Source organism: Manis pentadactyla, chromosome 9, assembly GCF_030020395.1.
Source record: "Manis pentadactyla isolate mManPen7 chromosome 9, mManPen7.hap1, whole genome shotgun sequence".
NCBI classification, from domain to species: domain Eukaryota; kingdom Metazoa; phylum Chordata; class Mammalia; order Pholidota; family Manidae; genus Manis; species Manis pentadactyla.
Genome location: NC_080027.1, coordinates 46,478,570 through 46,497,582, shown reverse-complemented (window position 1 = coordinate 46,497,582; position 19,013 = coordinate 46,478,570). Strand labels below are relative to the sequence as shown.

At 39.1% G+C, this 19,013-nt stretch overlaps 1 protein-coding gene across 1 annotated transcript in view; it reads right to left on the bottom strand.

The window, feature by feature from the left end:
* Positions 1-19,013, bottom strand: part of DNHD1 (dynein heavy chain domain 1) — a 72,878-nt gene that overhangs the window by 45,331 nt on the left and 8,534 nt on the right. The window contains 8 exon segments of the mRNA XM_057508203.1: positions 438-681; positions 770-1,035; positions 7,443-7,494; positions 7,627-7,764; positions 7,874-8,128; positions 14,943-15,099; positions 16,641-16,751; positions 16,831-17,034. Coding sequence (XP_057364186.1) covers positions 438-681; positions 770-1,035; positions 7,443-7,494; positions 7,627-7,764; positions 7,874-8,128; positions 14,943-15,099; positions 16,641-16,751; positions 16,831-17,034 — 1,427 coding nt within the window.

Here is a 19,013-nt window from a genome sequence, read left to right as displayed (position 1 = left end):
ACTATATTCTTGTTTTCCCATCTGCAGATGTCAGGAATACAGAGTAAGACGAGACCCCTTAGACTTTTATACATACTCTGACTCTGCTACATGTGGAGAGGGGGCACCCTTAATTACTGAGAATCTCTAAGAACCTGAGCTCACTAGCCTAAGGAGCAGGCTTCTCCCAGTCACATTTGGTTTGAAGTACTTCCAGACTGTAAGAACAGAAAGTGGCAGATGGCAGGAAGATGATTCCTAAGGAGTGTGGGGAATCAGCACAGCCAAAGCAGAGACACTGTCCTAGGTAATGATCAGACCTTTAACTGCAAAGGGAAAGGCTGAACCTGGGGCTTTGAGAGGCTCTACAGGTCCAATGAGGGGCCTGGAGGATGTTCTGCACCCAAGGCAGACCATGTGGATGAGTTAGGGAAGGTGGGAGGATAAGCAGTACTCACCCATCTCTACCTGTACTTTATGACCGCTCAGCAGGAGCAACCTGCCTTTTGTGATCACCTGGACAGGTGTATTGGAGACATAGGCCTGCCAAACATTCAGGTGGCTCACCAACATCACATAGCTCTTGATGGGACAGCCTCTCATAGACTCCAGCTTCTGAGGCCCCCAGGCTTGCAGGAACTCGTAAATGTCCATCAGCCAGTGATGTTTCCCGCAGAATTCCTCCACCTCCTTCAGTGTGCCCTATGTGCAAACAAGATGCTTAGGGCAGAGGTGGAGGGCATGATGGGAGTCAGTGGGCACCATCCAGCCCTTAAACCTCTGTTCTCACCTGCAGCAGGGTCTGTTGTATCGTCAGTGCCTGCAGGATTTGAGGGTTGTTGTCCAGGTCCTCTTGCAGCTGCTTATAATTGGGGGGCAAGAACTGACCCTGCAGACGGTGCCCACGGACCTCCAGGGCTTTGGTAATTGTGCAAGACTTCCAGGGCCACACCAATCCAATATTTGGGCCACAGAAGATGCCCACAGCATCACTGGGCTGGCCCTGGAATTTGGGCATCATGAATTCCGTGTTTGAGTCCTCCTCTTCATCTTCTTCTAATGGAGAACATGCCATAATTGTCCATGAGTGCCTTCCAGGGTCCCACACAACTTCCCCATCCTGAGTGTGTATACACACAACAGACATGCACACACACACACACACACACACACACACACACCTCTGCACCTGAGTAAGTTTACACACACATCTACATCACAAACAAGGTGCGCCACACTCACTGGGAGAATTATTCATTAGGGTTCAGGCTCAGAGAATAGAATTTATTCCACCTAGTATAAGAAGGGAGGGAATTATTATGGAATATTAAGTGAAGTGCAAATAATTGGAACAGCCTGAAAAAAAAGATCTAGGCTGAGTGTCTCGGGCTCTGTGCTGCCTGGCAAAATGGATGTCACTGCCATCCCCACAGCTACAAATGCACATTGACTCTGTCATGCTCCCCTCCAGCAGAAGGAATGGCAGATGCCCTGCCTTTCTCCACAACCTACCTCATTTCTGAATTGAAGTCTCCTGTGGATCTAAATCAAATATGACACCTAGCCACAAGGGGGACTGGGAAGTGTAGTTTGTAGCATCCCAGCCTCTACAGAACAGAGGAGGAGCCAGGAAAGGATGTGGAACATGCCAATTCTCAGTATCTATTGTAAGGAATATCCTTGAACCTGTCCTCCCCTTTAACTTTTTGGAAACTTGTTAATTCCCAATTCAGTGTTTGTGTTAAAACTTTGTACAAAAAGGAGGAAAAAAGCATCAAATGTTCAGAAATTAGATCCACACTAACAACACACTAACAACACTATAGGGCTCCCAAGGCTCAGTCCTCAGATCCTGTCTCTTCTCCATCTGTACTCACATTCTGGGGGAAGTCATCCAGCTTCATGCTTTCAAATACCATCTATTTGCTCTCAGATTTATGTCTGGCTCATATCTCTCCCTGAATCCAAATCCCATTTAAACAACTGCCTATTCTACATCTCTACTTGGATGTCTAATATGCACCTCAAACTTCTAACAGGGCCAAAATGAGTTCTGACTGCACCCCCCAAACTGCTCCTCCTATAGGCTTCCCACTTGAGTAAGTGGGAATCCCATTCTTCCAGTTGTTCTAGCCAAAAACTTTCAAGCCATCTTTGACTCTTCTCTCACACACAACACACGAGACATCACAAAATCCCATTAGGCCTACATTCAAAATACCTCCAGAATCCAACCAGTTCTCATCACCTCCACCTCAGCCCGTTTGCCTCTCCCAGCCCAACTCACCATTAAATCTCACTGCACTATTGCAACACCCTTCTAACTCATCTTCCTGCATTGGCCCTAGCCTTCGACATCTTATAGTCTCTGTCCCACATATCATCAGAATGGTCCTTTCAAAATAATGTTAGAGGGGATTCTGGGAAAATGGTGGAAGAGCAGCACAGTTCTGAAATCTCTCCCAAAGAAAAATATCTTTAGAGATAAGGAAAACATGTCAAGAAAACAAATCAAAACAAACTCATTTCAAATAAGGCAAAAGATTTTGAGGAACATTTCCTAAGTTATAAAAGAAGAACACATATCAGAATTAGAAAAACTCAGAAATTATGTGATAGAACTTCATAAAGAATTAGAAATAAAAGAAAAAAATCACTTCAGAATGGAAAATTAACTTTAAAAAGGGATATAAGAGCAAATAAACATAACAGACAGATAATGCCTTAAGATAAAAACAGAAGGCCAAAAAAAGGATAACTATAAAATAAAAAAGAAATAAGGATTTTTAAAAAAGGTTTCAAGAGAAAAGGACAAATATTTGGAATAGGCAATAAAGACCTAAAATACATGTAACAGGAGTCCCTGAAGAAAAACCCAAAGCAAGGAAAGAGAATACTAAAAACTTTAATTCAAGAAAATTTCCCTGAAACAAAGACTTAAAGCTACATTCTGAAAGAGCATACCTGAGAATATCGTCTCAGAATTTTAATACTAAAAGATATTCTACTAAAATTATTGAATTTTAAGAAAAAAAAAGAAACAAATGCATTAGGCATCTAGGAAAAAAGAGCAGGTGATTTATAGGGAAATAAAATAGTATTATTATGAGACTTTTTGATAGCAACTCTTAGTACCAGAAGAGAATGGAGTAACATCTTTAAGATATACAAAGGAAAAATATATGAGTCAACTATTTTATATCCAATAATACTTTCAAAAGGTACAAACTGTTACTGACATTAAAGAACTTAAGAATTTTGTTCCCACAAGCCCATCCAGACAAATATAAATAGAGAAAGAGCTTTACACAAACAAAATTACTGGGAGACAGCAACGTAAGGACTACTGGTGAGCTTCAATATATCGTTACTGGCAGAACCACAATTAAATGAGGCTTTATTAAATAATGGAATTATTAGAAGGGAAAGAATATAGTATGAAAGGACAATGTAGAGAATGCTGGTGATTCTCTTGCTCACCAGGTGGAAAGAGCCTGAAATAGAACCTTGGAATGCATATTGGTTAACTACCTGAGAGGAATATAGCTATTCCCCTCTCCCTTCTTCTGTGGTAGTGGAGCCCATCTTCTGCGAGAAACCAGAAATGCCAGCAATTTGTTTTCCCTGCCTTTCTTGCAGCTGGAGTTAGCCACATGACCTAGATTTTATACACTAAGATGTAAAAATGAGTCTGCTGGGGAGTTTCTGGAAAAGATTTCCTTTCTGGTTCGCATGTGAGAGTCAAGCAAGGAGAGCTCCCTCTCTAAACTTGCCTCTGACTGCGTGCGCTTCAGAAGGGGGTGCTTGGAGCTGCAGCTTGTCTTGCTACTATGAGGCAATAACCTGAAGATGAAAAAACATTTTTGACAGCAGCCTCCTTTACCACATACACCCTTCTAAGATGATCTGCACATCTTTATGGGTAAACCCAGAAAGAAGTAGGGGAAGGATATAGAAAGCCTGGTACTTGATGACACTTCTGAGCCACTGAACCAATTCTGGAAGCACCTATCTCAAGACTTCTTTTAGGTAAGAACACTGTTTTTGTTGCTTAGGCCATTCTTAGGTCTTCTGTTACTTCCAGTTGACTTCAGCTAAGCATGAATCCAGCTGCATCCATGAATCTGTTAGGGAAGCTAATAAATTCTCCTTTTTGTTTATCTACTTTTGAGTTAAGATTATGTAATCCAAGCCAATTTGCACATTCAGGCCTGTATGATAGATGTTGATAGCAACTACAAGCATAACTGAAGACTGGAGCTTCCTTCACCATACACACCCCTTTAAGAGGATCTGCTCCTAACCTATAACCTAAAACTAAAATTCATTTGTACCAGGACCCATTCCCCCTGACAGAGCTTATGGGTAGGTGATTCTCTCTATTGGATAGCTGAATCAATCATATTCTTTGTCTTGAAATGTGAACTAAGCCAATTACACATACAGGAACACTTACGTGAAAGATCATATAGAGTCAAGGATGGAATTGGTGCCATGGAAAGTCTAAGTTATTTGGAAGCAATAGTTACAAAGGAGCAGCGGAAAGTTCAAAGGAAGCAGAGACAGCTAGTTTTAGGAGAGAATCAGGGGGAATTGGGTGGAAGCACAGAGAGATGTAGAGATGAAAGGAGAAATAACAATTGAGAGATAGGGGCTCTTTTCCTGACTTTCTAGTTCCAGTTTCTGTGAAGCTTGGTGTTGCCACACCTCTTCTGCATTTGAATTTGGTAACTTCCTGTTTTATGAACTCCAAGACACAAAGTAAGGTTGAAGAACTATGATTCAAGGTGCCAAGACTCAGGAGAGTGCTCAAGCAATATGGTCCTACAGTCACTTCATGTGTGACTTAGAGCAACAGAAAGAAAAGGGGGAGTATTTTTAATGCAATTTGGAGAATGCAATATCCCAACAAAACAAAACCAAAATCATTAATAATTTCATAGCCAAGGCAAGAGTGAAATAAAGTTTGCTTATGATAAGAAATCTGATATTAACAAAATTTTTTTAAAGTTACCTGTCATTACTGAGGGATTCAAGGTTCAATTTTAAATATATATGTATAGGCATAATACATATAAGTGAACATGGAGCTTCATTTTTAAACACCAATCCAACTCTGAAAGATCTAAATAATACAGATCTTTACTGTAGGTTTCCTTGAATGTGTGACTCAGACATTTCACACAAGGCAAAGCTTCTTATTAAACATATTTAAACCATTTTTCATCTCTTCAAAATTTCTTATAGAATGGCAAGAAAGAAAACCTCTCTTTCTCTTGATGGTTACTGTTCATACCTCACACTCTCAAGAGACCCTCCCTGCCACATGCAACCCCCGGCAGAAAATACAGTAATGACAGTTTCACTGTTTGCATTACGTCTCTAAGCTAACTTCAACATTACCCCAACCAAAATGTACATCAAGAGATCTTATAATAAAAATAAAGCAATCCTTGTCCCTTTTCAGTGTAACAGATGTATCTTATCACAAATATAAAGAAGACATTCTGATCTTGGTAGGATATTGTCAAAGCAAAGTTAATGTAAGAACTTAGTTAATAGTTTATGAGCTCAACACTTGCCAGATGCGAAAAATGATGATCTGATTGGATTTTCTTAGTTTTAAGTGCAGAAAACTCCTGATAAGACTGTAGAAGCATCAGATAGTAATATTAATAATCTCTTTTTGGCTTCAGTATGTTCCAGTACTAAGACTGTCCTCTGGAAACTGCTGGACAATGCAGCTTAAGACTGGAGGCTATTTGCAACTGTTCGGTCAATATAATACACTGGGTTTTCTTTTAGGGACTATAATCTAGTCGATGTATAAGTTTCTATCATAGGAGTTTTATTTTTTTCATATTTCTATGTATAAGTAGATGTACTGAAATAGTTTTGTAATTTGGTTTACACTACATACAAATTTTGCCTCATTTAAGTAAGAGCTTTCTCAGATGGATGTATGTTTCTTAAAGACTACTAGTAGTGTTTTAACTGCTACATATTTACTTTTATTGAATATTACTCTAATTTTCACAAAGAACTTAAGGAAAATCCTAAATTAGAACTTTGGCTTGGGTTCCTCCATGATATTAATTGGATTTTCCATGCTGATCTTTTTTCCTCAAACATGTAGAAAAGTTTAAAGGTGCTATATAACCCTGTATCCATCCACTTAGATTCAACAATTATTAACATTTTGCTGCATTGCTTAACTTGTTTGTCTTCCTACCTTTCCCTAAACCATTTAAAAGTAAGATAAGAGCATGGGAACATTTCATCCCTAAATACATCAGTTCATGCTGATCTCTAAAAAGTGGAAGGGACAACCCAAGACATTGCAGGTGAATATTTTCACTTTCATTAGAATTTAGGATAAAAGTGTAAGGTTTTTTGTTTTGACATTCAAAGGAAAAAACTACAGTATATTCATAATATAAATTAGTACAACATGAGAAAATACTGTGAAATATCTGATTTATCTAAGTCTTTAGTACTAATAATATTAAGATGATACTATCTGAAGCATGTATTACTATGTGCTGAGCACTATACTAGACATATTACCTCTTTTATTCTTCAAAATAATGTTTCAATTTAGATATTTTTGTTATTCCTGTTTTACAGATTAGTAAGTTAATATGTCTCTTTCCACTGTGTATGTAAAACAAATATCAATAGTCTCTATAAATTAACCTAGATTCATTTGAGAAAAAATATACCCCACTGATATGATTTGTAAGACATGAGTTCCTTTCAAAGAACCTTTTTCTTCCTTGTGACCTATTTCTTAAAATTAACTTCATGTCTTTAAATCATGTTTTAACGAAAACATACTAGTTGAAATGGGAAAATGAAAAAGCATCTACGTGTTAGATGTGACAGAGTGCATTTAGTGACGGTATTTGTGAGAGCATTAGTATTCCAAATAAAGGAAATTTCCTCCCTGATGATTAACAGGTTTGAGGATTGATAACCAATGATTGACAACCAATGGTAATTATAAAAATAGCTCAACAATACTAATGAATTATTCTATATGAAGTGAAAAAGAGCAGTATGAAATAAAGCAAATATTGAACAAGCAGTTTTTCAAACAAGTTCAAATTAACTTAACAATGAAATTCAACAGAAAGCAAAACATCATTATGACCTTAGAGGAAAACCTCATGGAGTTTGGACAAACCAGAGGAAAGACTATGTACTCATTTACATTCTTTCATACACCTCTCATTATACTCAGGTGCATGCACACACATACACATAAGCACATGCATGTGTGAGCACACACATGCTCCTACCCTTCTACCTGACTCCCCTTCCACCGCACATGCATATAGTATCCAGATTACAGCTGCTCCATCCATACCACAGGCCTAACTCTATGGCTATGCCATTAGCATGCTGAGTGTGTTCCTGCTCCTTCCACCCTTTCTACCCCCTCTCCAAGTGTCGTTAAATACCTTCGGAATACAGGGAATCCCAGGAGGTCTTCAGGTCTGTAGACTGCATTACCTTCAAGCCAAAGTATGGAGAAAGGGAGGAAATGGAAAATAACAACTGTTCAGACAAGGCTAAGAGCTTCTGACTACACAGAGAACAGGAACTGAGAATTTCTACAGCCAGCTCCTACCCAATCCAGAATACCTTCAGGGCAGAAGCCTTGACAGACTGTAGACCTCCAGTTAGAATCTCGATCATATTTTCAATACAGGGCTCTGGAGTCAGCTGGCCACAACTGTCAAAGACCAGCTGTGCTGAGAGAAAGGGTTTTTGCCTTGGGGCCTGTAGAGAAGGATCAGGAAATTTCGTGGGGATAGATATGAACACCTGTTCCCAGCCATCTGGCCCTTGACTGCCCACCCGCCTCCATACATGCCACCCACCAACTCACTTGCAGAATGTTGGCCACAAAAGAAGTCATCTCCTTCTCTATGATAGACACCAGGCTCTGGCAGATCATGTAGCCTACCAGGCGGGCCAGCAGCCCCAGCTGCAGCGACCAGGCCTCCACCTGCCTCAGCTTCCGCTCCAGCTGCCGGCACTGTACCTTCTGAAGGTATACAGAGCTTTGGTTTGTCCTGATCCTCTTGCAGTTTTTCACTTGCTCCTGCAGGCCCTGTTGCATGTGATATGTATCCTCGTGAATCTGTCACCATAGAGTAGAGAACTCACTGGAGAAAGAGGGGATGGTGAGCAAACCAGCCACCCACCGGTCTGTGCAAAACTCTTAGGGCTTGGAGCCTAAAATCTAGAACCTAGATATATATGTGGAGGGCTGCTTTTTAGTAGAGATTAGCCCCAGAAATCTTTTAAGTGACCAGGAAGAGGTGAAATGGAGAACACATATTAAGGGACCACATGTGCCAGGTCTGTCAACTAAAAGTCCCAGGGTAGAACTCAAATAGAAAATTTGTGCACATATAGAGAGGTTCACAATGCACATATTAGACAAAGAAAGAGAAAAATTGGATAAGCATGGCTCAGCAGTGATTCCAGGATGGGACTCCCATGAGCAGGCCCAGGTGATGCCTAGCATAATACTGCCTTATATGATAGTAGAAGCTGTCTCTGGGCACTGACACAGACTTTCTGGGAGGGCACAGAGAATGTGGCATACAAGTCTTGGAGCCTCTTTGTGGGTTCTTCTCTCATCTGGGAGGTTCAGCAGCCTACAAATGCCACTGACGGTTGCCACTTCTCTGGGCACCAGAAAGATACACTTGGCCAAATGGACCTTTTGTCCCTGCTGCTCTCCTTTTTGATGCTCACAGAGCTTGTGATTAGAACTAACTGGTGTCTGTGAACTGTACTCTGCTAACCCTGAGCTCAATTACCCGGGTTCTGAGACCTAAACATGAGGCAGATGAGGCCTAACTAAGCTAGGTGTCTCATACACAAATGTGACCTCAGACTTGGCAAGATGTTCTCCTCCATGCTTTAGCAACACCCTCCCTACTAGTGCCCCACTTCATTGCCCTTAGTCCTATGCACCATCATTACTGAGTCACCTCTGTGGTTCATCCACTAAGGGTTCATCACCACTGTGGTTCATAACACTAGAAAGGTAGTTTCACAGAAAATGTTTGTAAAAGGAATGTATTGCCTCACACTGAAAGGGCTTACCGAGTGCCAATTAGGATAATACCACACAAACAACAACAATTCCTACAACATAACAGCATACACTTTTAAACCCTCACCACTAAGGGGCAATATCTTCAAAGTTCTGAAGAAATATTTTCACCTGAGATTCTGTATCTAGTTACAGTTATCACTGAAGTAGAGGATGAACAAAGATATTTTTAGATACACAAAACTCCAAAATATTTACCATCCTCAGATTCTCTGTGGAAAAAAACAAACAGTAGTATATTTCTGACAGAGGAAAATGAATATAAGAAGATTAAGTGGTATATAAGGACCTCTGGTGAGCAAAAAAATTTGTGAAACATATTTTTAATTCTAAATGGGTAGGCTGTAAACTAAGAATTTTCATAATGATGCAGAATTAAAATTTAATATATCAATAACAAGCATAATAGGAAGGGTGAAGGGTGGAGAGTGGAGAGAGGTAGAGGGGAGAGAAAGGAAATTAGGAGAGGTTCTTATTCTGCCTGGGAGAAAGATATGAATACAAATTCACATTGGGCATTCCTTCACTCAACAAATATTCACTGAGCCCTGCTATATGGCATACCTATAATAAACATTAGAGATCTATTAGTGAATGAAACAGATAAAAATCCCTATCCTCTGGAGGGGGAGATAAATACAATAAATATAACCAATAAGTATTTTATATTGCATATAAAAAGGTAGTAAGTGTATGGAAAAAACCACAGAGCAAGGAGAGGGATCAGAAGTGCTGGTGATAATGGGGGGTTGCAATTTTAAATAGGATGACCAGAGAAAGCCTCTCCGAGAAGATGCTTTTAGAAAAAGACATCAGAGACATTTTTATAAAAATAAAAGTTGAACAGCTAACCGTTGGGCAGGTGGATAAATGTCTTACATATGTATTCATCTGCAAGTAAAAGAAAACTATAAAAAGTGGATCTTAAGCAAGTAAAATATTTACTTATTTAATGCAGTATGAAACCCCTGAAGAGCATATTGGCTCAAGAACACCAATCAGAACAAAGCTCCTTCTATCTATCTCCTCCATCTTTAATATGACTTTCTCCCTTATGCTAAGATAGCTTCTCCGTCACCAGAAATTTCATCTAAGAGTCAGGCAAGAAGACTGGAGTAAGGTCCAAAAAGACATCCCAGTTTGATCTGCCTCTTTTAAAAAGTTTTCCTAGTGACTTTGACTTACAATTCATTGCCCAGAACTGAGTTACATGAACTTCCTCTGGAGGAAGTTGAAAAGAAATGCCTAGGAGTCTGTAAAAAGAAACAAAATCAAGATTCTAACACTCAGAAAGATGAGTAGTAGGCCTGGAGCAGTTCCTGGGAAACCATGAGAAGAATAAAATGTGTAACATCCAATGCATTAGAGGACAATAACAGCAACAAAAATGTCAACAATCCAACAAAAGACAAGAAACACAAGGAAGAATTAAATAGAAATCACATGAAATAGAAATCACCAAACCAAGAAGGGAAAAATAAGTCCAAACCTATCAATAATAATAATAAATGAGATAAACCCATTGCAAGATACAGACTCTCATACTAAATGTTTTCCAGCTCTTTATAAGAGATATGCATAAAACAACAAAGGTTGAAAACAAAGGGATAGAAAAAGATAAGTCAAGTAAATACTTGATGCCATTAATATCAGGCAAAAAATAACTTTAGTAAAAAAGTAGTAGCATGAATGAAGACCTTTGCACATGAATAAAGTCATAAAGAAATATTGTTAGGAACCTTTATGCAGATAACATGATTTTGAAATACGTGTTACAAATGAAGGACATTGAGGAGAAACAAGTCAAAAAAGGGGATTTTTAATATATATCTCTTAGAAACTAAAGGATAAAGTGGATAAGAATAATTATGGCTATGAAATATTTGAATGAAACAGTAAATGAGTTTGGTCTTATATATATTTTCTTAGGTTGGGTTCCCTAGAAGCAGAATCTGAGATTTAGAATTTGAAGAAATGGAAATTACTGAAGGAATGATCTTCAGGAAAGAAATCTCTAAGGGAAAGAGGGAAGCAAAACAGGGAAGGGGAAAGTGCCAATGAAGATCTCAGCTAAGGTTGTTCTTGGTCTGATCTGGAGGTGGAGGCAACTTTGGAATGTACATCATACTGTAGAGCTGTTCTTCTGAGGGGCAAAGAGCAAAAAAAAAACCCCCCAAAAACCAACCAACCAACCAATAAAAGGTAGAGGAACTGCTCCATATGAAAGAGATTAAAGAGAAATGACCACTAAACACAGTGCATGAGTCTGGACTGGATCCTGAAGCAGGAAAAAAATACGGTAATAAAGGACATTATTAGGATAACTAGAAATTTATAATAATGATTGGGGGTTAAATAACAGAACTGTATCAAAGTAAAATTTCCTAATTTTTGATAATCATACTCAGCTATGAAAGAAAATATCTTTTTGTTCTTAGGAAAATACACAGTGGCATATTTAGGGGTAAAGGGACTTGATGTCTGCAACTTTCAAACAGTTCAGGCAAATAATATATATATATATACATAGAGAAAGAAAAAGATCATGGATGATTAAGTAAATGGAACAATGTAGCAATCTGAGTAAAGGGTAGATGAGAGTTTATTATACTATCCTTGCAGCTCTCTTATCAAATTTTATATAAAAAATGTTACACGAAGAAATAGGAGAGGAAAGAAAAAAATGGCTTTTTCCTAGTAATGCAAATGTGGTCTAACACTGACAATTCACCATAACAAAAGACTAAAGCAAAAAAAATCCCACAATCATCTAAACAGAAACAGAAAAAAAAATTCACTGGACAAAATTGGACACCCATTCATGATAAAGTCTCTTAGCCAACTAGGACTTGATGGAAACTTCCTTAAAAACTGGCAAAGGGTATCTACCAAACACTCACACTGAATATCATTATTTATTTAACATTTCAAATCTATTTTAGTTATTCAGTAATGCTACAGTTTAATGGGAAGCAGCATGCTTTTATTTGGCACAGATTTCAAACAATCCTGTTACCAGCTGTGATAAGCACTGATCCTCCCCATTGGGGTGACTGCCCTCAGGGCTGGGTTCCACTCCGTTCTATGTGGCAGCACAGAAAACGGCTCCACGTGTTGCACTGGCCCATCTTTTCATTCTTTTTATGGTGTTTTTAAAAAGCTAATTTTAACATAGACAAATTTGTTGATTTTTTATGGTTTACAAGTTTTATATTTTAATAAACCCTAAAATAATAAAAATACTTTAAGTTATCTTCTGAAAACTTTCATATCTTTTATCTAACATAAATTAGTTTTTATATATGATGTAGCAACTATTAGAAAACTATGATGTTTTAAAACACCATTTATAATAGTAACAAAAAAACACCAATACAGGAACAACCTCGACAGGAAACCTATAAAACATTAAGAGAAGTTAAAGAAATCAGAATAAATGAAGAGGTCCATATTTATGGATTAGGAAATGAAATATTGTTAAGATATCAATTCTCTCCCAAACTAAACTATATATTCAAAGCAAGCCATTAAAAAAATCCCAGTAAACTATTTTGTAGAAATTAACAAGCTGACTCTAAACTTTATGTGGAAATTCCAAGAACCTAAAATAGCAAGGGAAATCTTGAGTAACAAAAAGTTGTAAGACTTACAATACCAAATATGAAGACTTGTAAAGCTACAGTAACTAAAACACTGTGACAAATACAATAATGGAACAAAAGAGAGTTCAGAAAAGGACTCACACACATGCAACCACCTGACTTAAGACAAGGACACTTTTATAATGAAGTGGGGAAAAGACAGTCTTTTCAATAAACGGGAAACATTAAATGACTCTTACCTTACACCATACATAAAAATTAATTTGAAATGGACCATAGACTTAACTGTGATTTTTAGAAAAAGGATAATGAAATTTCAAGAAAATGTAGGAGAATATCTACATGACTTTGGGATCGGCAAAGATTTCCTAAACCAGGACTCATAAGGCACTAACCAAAAAAGACTGGTAAAGAGAACTTTAAGAAAATTAAGAACTTCTGTTATTCAAAGCACCATTAAAATAGTAAAAAGGTAAGCCGCAGATTGGGAGGAAATATCTACAATACATATATTTGATACAGGAGTCATATCCAGGATAAATAAAAAACTACAAGTTAAAAGGAAAAACCAGACAACCCAATTAAAAATGAGCAACAGAGTTAGACACTTCACCGAATAGGGTACCAAGATGACCAATAAACATATGAAAAGATGTTCAACATTACTGGTAGTCATAGAAACACAAATTACAGCCACAGTGAGATACCACTGTATATCCACCAGTTTGGCTAAAATAAAAAACTCTGACAATATCAAGTGTTAATGAGAACATAGGACAACTGGAAGTCTCATACAGTGTTGGTGGGAATATAAACTGGTACAACCACTCCAGAAGACTGTTTGGCACTGCAAAACATACATATACACTATCCCAGCAATTCCACCTCTGGAATATAAAGCCCAAACAAATGAGTACTTATGTCCACCAAATGACATGTACAAGAATCTTTATAACAGCATTATTCATAAATTAGAACCAACCCAAATGTCCATTAATAGAAGAATTAACAAATAAGTTGTGGGTAAATTCACACAGAGAAATAGTATATAGCATACAAAAGAGTGAACCACTGTTACCCAGGGCATTTTGGATAAATCTCACCAACATTATGTTGAGTGAAAAAAAAAGCCAAACAAAAAGAGCACATGCTGTCTGATTCCATTTATATGAAATTCAAAATCAGACAAAATTAATCTGTGGGAATGGAGGTCAGAGTTGTGGTCATCTGTGTGGCAATCCTGAAAAGAGAGGAAACAGGGAGCTTGCTGAGGTGCTGGAAATGTTCTGTATCTTAAGCTAGAAGGTGGTTATATGGATGTACATATGCAAATATTTTAACAAAAAGTACACTTAAAATTTGTTTATTTTGCTGCACGCAAATTATACCTAAATGGAAGAAGATAAGTCACCGACTGTAAAAAAATTACAACTATTAAAACAAAGGTGACATGTAGTAGCTGGGAAGTAGAGAAAGGCTATGGAGCAGCTCATCCCCACCTTCTGCCCTATTCAGCCTCAAGCAACGTTGAGCCCAGCAGTCATCTGGAGGCTAACAGCCACTTCACTGTATGAATGTACCAAGGGCCTCCCCTTCACAAAATTCCTCATTTTCATAAAGTCTGGGTGGGTACCCTCTCAGAACTGGACTATCTACAGATGGTGATTAGCCAGAGAACTATGTGAATATCCACTCTCTCCTGACAGACAACAACCTGTGATGACAGATCACAGGCAACAAACAAGTACACAGCAGGAACTCCCAAAGCTCTAGGCAGGGGGCATATACCACAGATGCAAAGTAGGCATAATTAGGAAAAACTCCACTATTGGGTGCTTCTGCCAGCCACAGTGGCCTGCCAAAGGTTTGAGATAGGTACAGACACAAGCCCAGCAGTGTGAAACATCAGGATTCCACCTCTCAAATTCTCCACTGTCCCAGGAACAAACAACTGAAAAAAACAGACATTGTTATGTTCCTTCCTCTCCCTGCTCAAGGCCAGGACCAACCCATAGGGAAAGGCTGCGTCCAGGCCTCTGCCCACCTGTTATTGATCCATCCATCCCAGAGAGGAGACTGCTATTGCTGAGCAGGACAATGGCTCTGAGCCAACTGCAGAGTCCAGGCCTCACAGGGGATCCCGGGAGAAGCTTAAGCCAAGAAGAGGCTGGAACTCTGCCGAGCTCAGCTGGAGAAAAGGTTCATGATAAACTGGGGCCTCCTACCAGCTGCAGGGTGGATGTGCAGAGGCGCAGGCAGCGATGCAGCAGCCGCAGAGCCTTGTGGTTCTCCCTGGCAAGAGCCCGCTGCAGGTCCAGCAGCCCGTAGCTCTGATCTGGCTCCTGGGGGAGCCAGCACACACAATGCAGCTCCTGCAGAAGCCTGGAATAGAGGGCTCTGCTGGTCAGAGCCGGCCTCTCAGCCCTCTTTCCTTAGACACCCTTGACCTCTCCCCAGTCCAGCTCACCTCAGAATGAGCAAAGGTTTAGAAAGATTATAATATTCCCAGTGACCAAACAGTAGCAGCTTCCTCCTGAGAGTTCTTTGGAAAAATTCAAGCCCAGGAAGTTGCTTGCTGGGGAATTCTTTATGAAAGCCTGGGGTATGTGCAAATGTTTACACCCATTTTGCTAGGACAGAGGGTCAAAAAGATCTCAAGGTCTGACTTAGAAGGAGAGAGTACAGAGGCTTCTTTCTTGGAAAAAGGGAAGCTGAGGGGCCTAAAAGTCTAGCTGGACAGGTGAGTTTTAGGGTCAAAGATGATGGACCTTCAACTTCCCTGTGGGCCGATCATTCCTGAGGAAACCCACTTCTGTTATCCACTTCCCCACCACCCACCTGAGAACTCTATGTCTCTCACATCCTTGAAAAAGATTAAAGACCCCCAATAAGCAGAGGATAGTCATCATGCGTGTCATTTGTTCAGCACCTATTAAGTATACTGAATTCCCAGTCTCATTTAATTCTCAGTACAGCTGTGAGAATTATCTTTAACCTTACTTTTCAGATTAGGAAACTGAGGTTCAAAGAGTAAAGGTCCTTCCTAGTATTCAGGATTTAAATTCAGACCAGGCCAGCCTCCAAGCCCTTATGCTTTTCATTACACCATGATGATTGGGCTAGACTGGAGGATGCCTAGAGAAGAGGTTGCAAACTGGTAGCCCATAGGCCAAAATCAGCCTGAAAAGGTTTTCATATGTAGCCAGCACAGTGTTTTAATAAAAATTTGAACTAACCAGGTAAAAATAAGAAATTTTACACTAAAATGTGGGTTCCCAGTAAATCTGAAAAATAATGTGGTTGACACACTGGACCAATAATCTCAATGGCACACTTGGAACTGAGCAGTGACTGTCCTCTTTGGACGCAGTCTCCAGAATGCAGGCCCATACTCCCTAATGTCTTGCACCTAAGCCACTGCATTTCTTTCATAGCTCCTGCGTGGGCTCCATAGGTGTTTGAGTTTGCAATTCCTATCACAGAACAGGACTGGAGTGGCTGAGGAGTGCATAGAAAGCAAGAAAGTATTGAAAACAGGAATAACTAAGCTTTTCCAAACAAGAATCCAAGTAATACCATGGAAAGTGCAGAGAGTTTGGAGTCAAACACCTGAGTTAGAACCCCAGATTTGATATTTAGTAATTGTGTGATTGGGGGCAAGACAGTGTAGGAATACATAATTACATGGAGATATATTCAGAATATATTATTCAGAGAAAAAAACTGGTTACTGAGCAATATGTAAAGTATGATCATATTTGTATATATTATAAAAAAAAGACTAGGATATGCAAAAAATGTTAAAAAGATTTTTTTCCTTTGTGCATTTTTGCATTTTCCAAATTTTTTACAAGGAACAACATATTACTTTTTGAAAAAATAATTACCAAAACTCTACTGAAGTTGTGTTTTGAAGACCTCACCTGCTAATATGGAGCAGTCCAGCTCCAAAGTGCGGCACAGCAAAGAGTAGATGTTTCCCTAGGAAAGCCCGGCACCGAAGCAGCACCTGCAGCTTCACACTCTTCTGCCAACTGCAGATGAGAGGGCAGTGGCACATGCTATTGCTCTCAGCAACACCTCCTCCCAAATCCCATACCCACCATCACCTACCAGGTGAAAGCCTTGCGTAAGAGGCAATACTTGAAGAATGGAATGACCTGGAGCTGTTCCCAGAGGACAGAGTGGCGGTGCCAGGTGCCCAGTGTCATTGTCTCACTGCCCTCCACAGGATGTACATGCAGGACTCCAAACGGAGAGAAGATGTAGTACTCAGGATTCACCTTGTTTGGTGGCACTAGCACCAGACTGTAGGGCCTTTAAAAAAGAGGTCTGACCAGTAGGAGACAGGAACTTGTGAAGACTTCAGGAAGGGACAAAAGAAGGAAAGAGAGGCTGGAAAAAAAAAAAGAAGAAGAAGAAGAAGGCAGGAAGGAAGGCAGAAGAAAGTGGAAAGAGAAGGAAGACAGCAGAATGATCTTCAAACTAGAAAGGTGGAACAAATATTAAGAAGAAACAGAAGCCAATGATAGGAAGAAAGAAAAAAATACCTACCAGTTCCAACATGTTCATATCTCCAAACCCAGATACCTTACATCCCATCAAATCTAAGATACCATCAGTTGTAAGCTGCATTTTTAAAATGATAAATTAAAATAAAAAATGCTGTCAATATGGTACTCCATCAACTTATAAGATGCATCACAATTTCAAAAGTGTTGAAATATAAAAAAAATTGGCATATTAGAAATGACAAAACACACATATCTCTAGCTATTGAAAGAACATGCAGAGATATTTGGGGAATACTGCTTGGAAACTGAGAATGGGGAAGAGAAGGGAGTGATCTGAAGATGAGACACAGGAAAATAAAGAGGGAAACTACAGCCTAGCGGACAAGACAAGTACCTCCAGAGCCATCTTAAAATCCTACTTCAGCAAATTGTTTATTATTTCAGCAAAATGCATACCTCCCACATTAAATACAATTGAGATGTAGTCATATAATAGCTGTTGCATATAATCGAGTTGCAGTAGACTACTTAGCCTAATGCCATGTTTGGGCACATTTAACAAAGGATTTTTTATTAATTTTTATTTTGCAGTTTCCTTTTCATTAACTTAAAACCAGTAATATCTTTAAGCATTTAATATATTTTAAAGTCCTTTAAAAAGGTGTATGTTATAGGTCCAGTGCCTATAATGCCTAAGAGATAAAATGGCCTTCCTCTCTTAACTTTCTAGAATACAGTATCAAGCAAATGACTTAAGAGCATTTATTTTAGATAGATACCAGAATGGACTCATAAAAACTTTATTTCATTTCTGATAAAGATCTTCTTCACTAAGATCTGCTTAAGTACTATTTTCCCCAAGATACAGATGAGAAAACTGAAACAGAGAAGTTGTAATTTGCCCAAGGCAATTAAGGTAAGATTACAGATTTAAAAACAAATCTGCCTGGCTCAAGCCCCCTTTATTAACCTCCACTCCATTTAGCTCCCACAGGATAGCTTCCTGTTCTAACTGAGTCCTGGCTCTCCCAGGGCTCTATGACCTTCTTAACGGAGGCTGATCTTCCTGTATAGGGTCAGGAGGTAGCAAGTCCTCACCTCACTCCTCATGGTCACTGCTCCTCTGGGGCATATTCACTCATCCTACAAATGTTTATTAAGCCAAGCACTGTATCAGGCACTCAGGACATAGACATAAACAAGAAAAATCCAGCCCCTGACTTCATGGAACTTAGTTAAACTATTTATCAAGTTCCCCTTCTGCCCAATACTGTGATAGGAGATGAGGACATAAAGATAACTACTACATACTCCTTGCCCTCAAAGGGCTCAGATCAATTGGAGTATTAAATGATGCTAGAGAGTAAATGGGGCAAGTCAAGAACTTACTGAGCTCCAGACCTATATATCAACTGCTTCTAAAACATCTCAAACTCTACATGTCTTGCACATACCTGAAGCACAGCAAGTTCTACACTGAACTAATCATCTACTGCTTCCAAATCTGTTCCTGCTCTGGGTAATTCATGCATTCATTCAACAAATGTTACTGAGTTATGCCAAACCGTTCTAATCCCTGAGGACACAAGGGCAAATACAACGAACAAAAATCCTTGCCCTGATAGAACTCTCATTCTACTGCAGAAGAAAGACTATAAACATAACAAATGAGAGGGGGAAGAAAAGTGCAGAAAAAAGGTCATCAGCAGTGCCAGGAGAGGAGGAAGTGCATTTTTAAAGGGGAGGTGAGAGTTGAGCAAAGACTCTAGGGAAGTGAAGGAA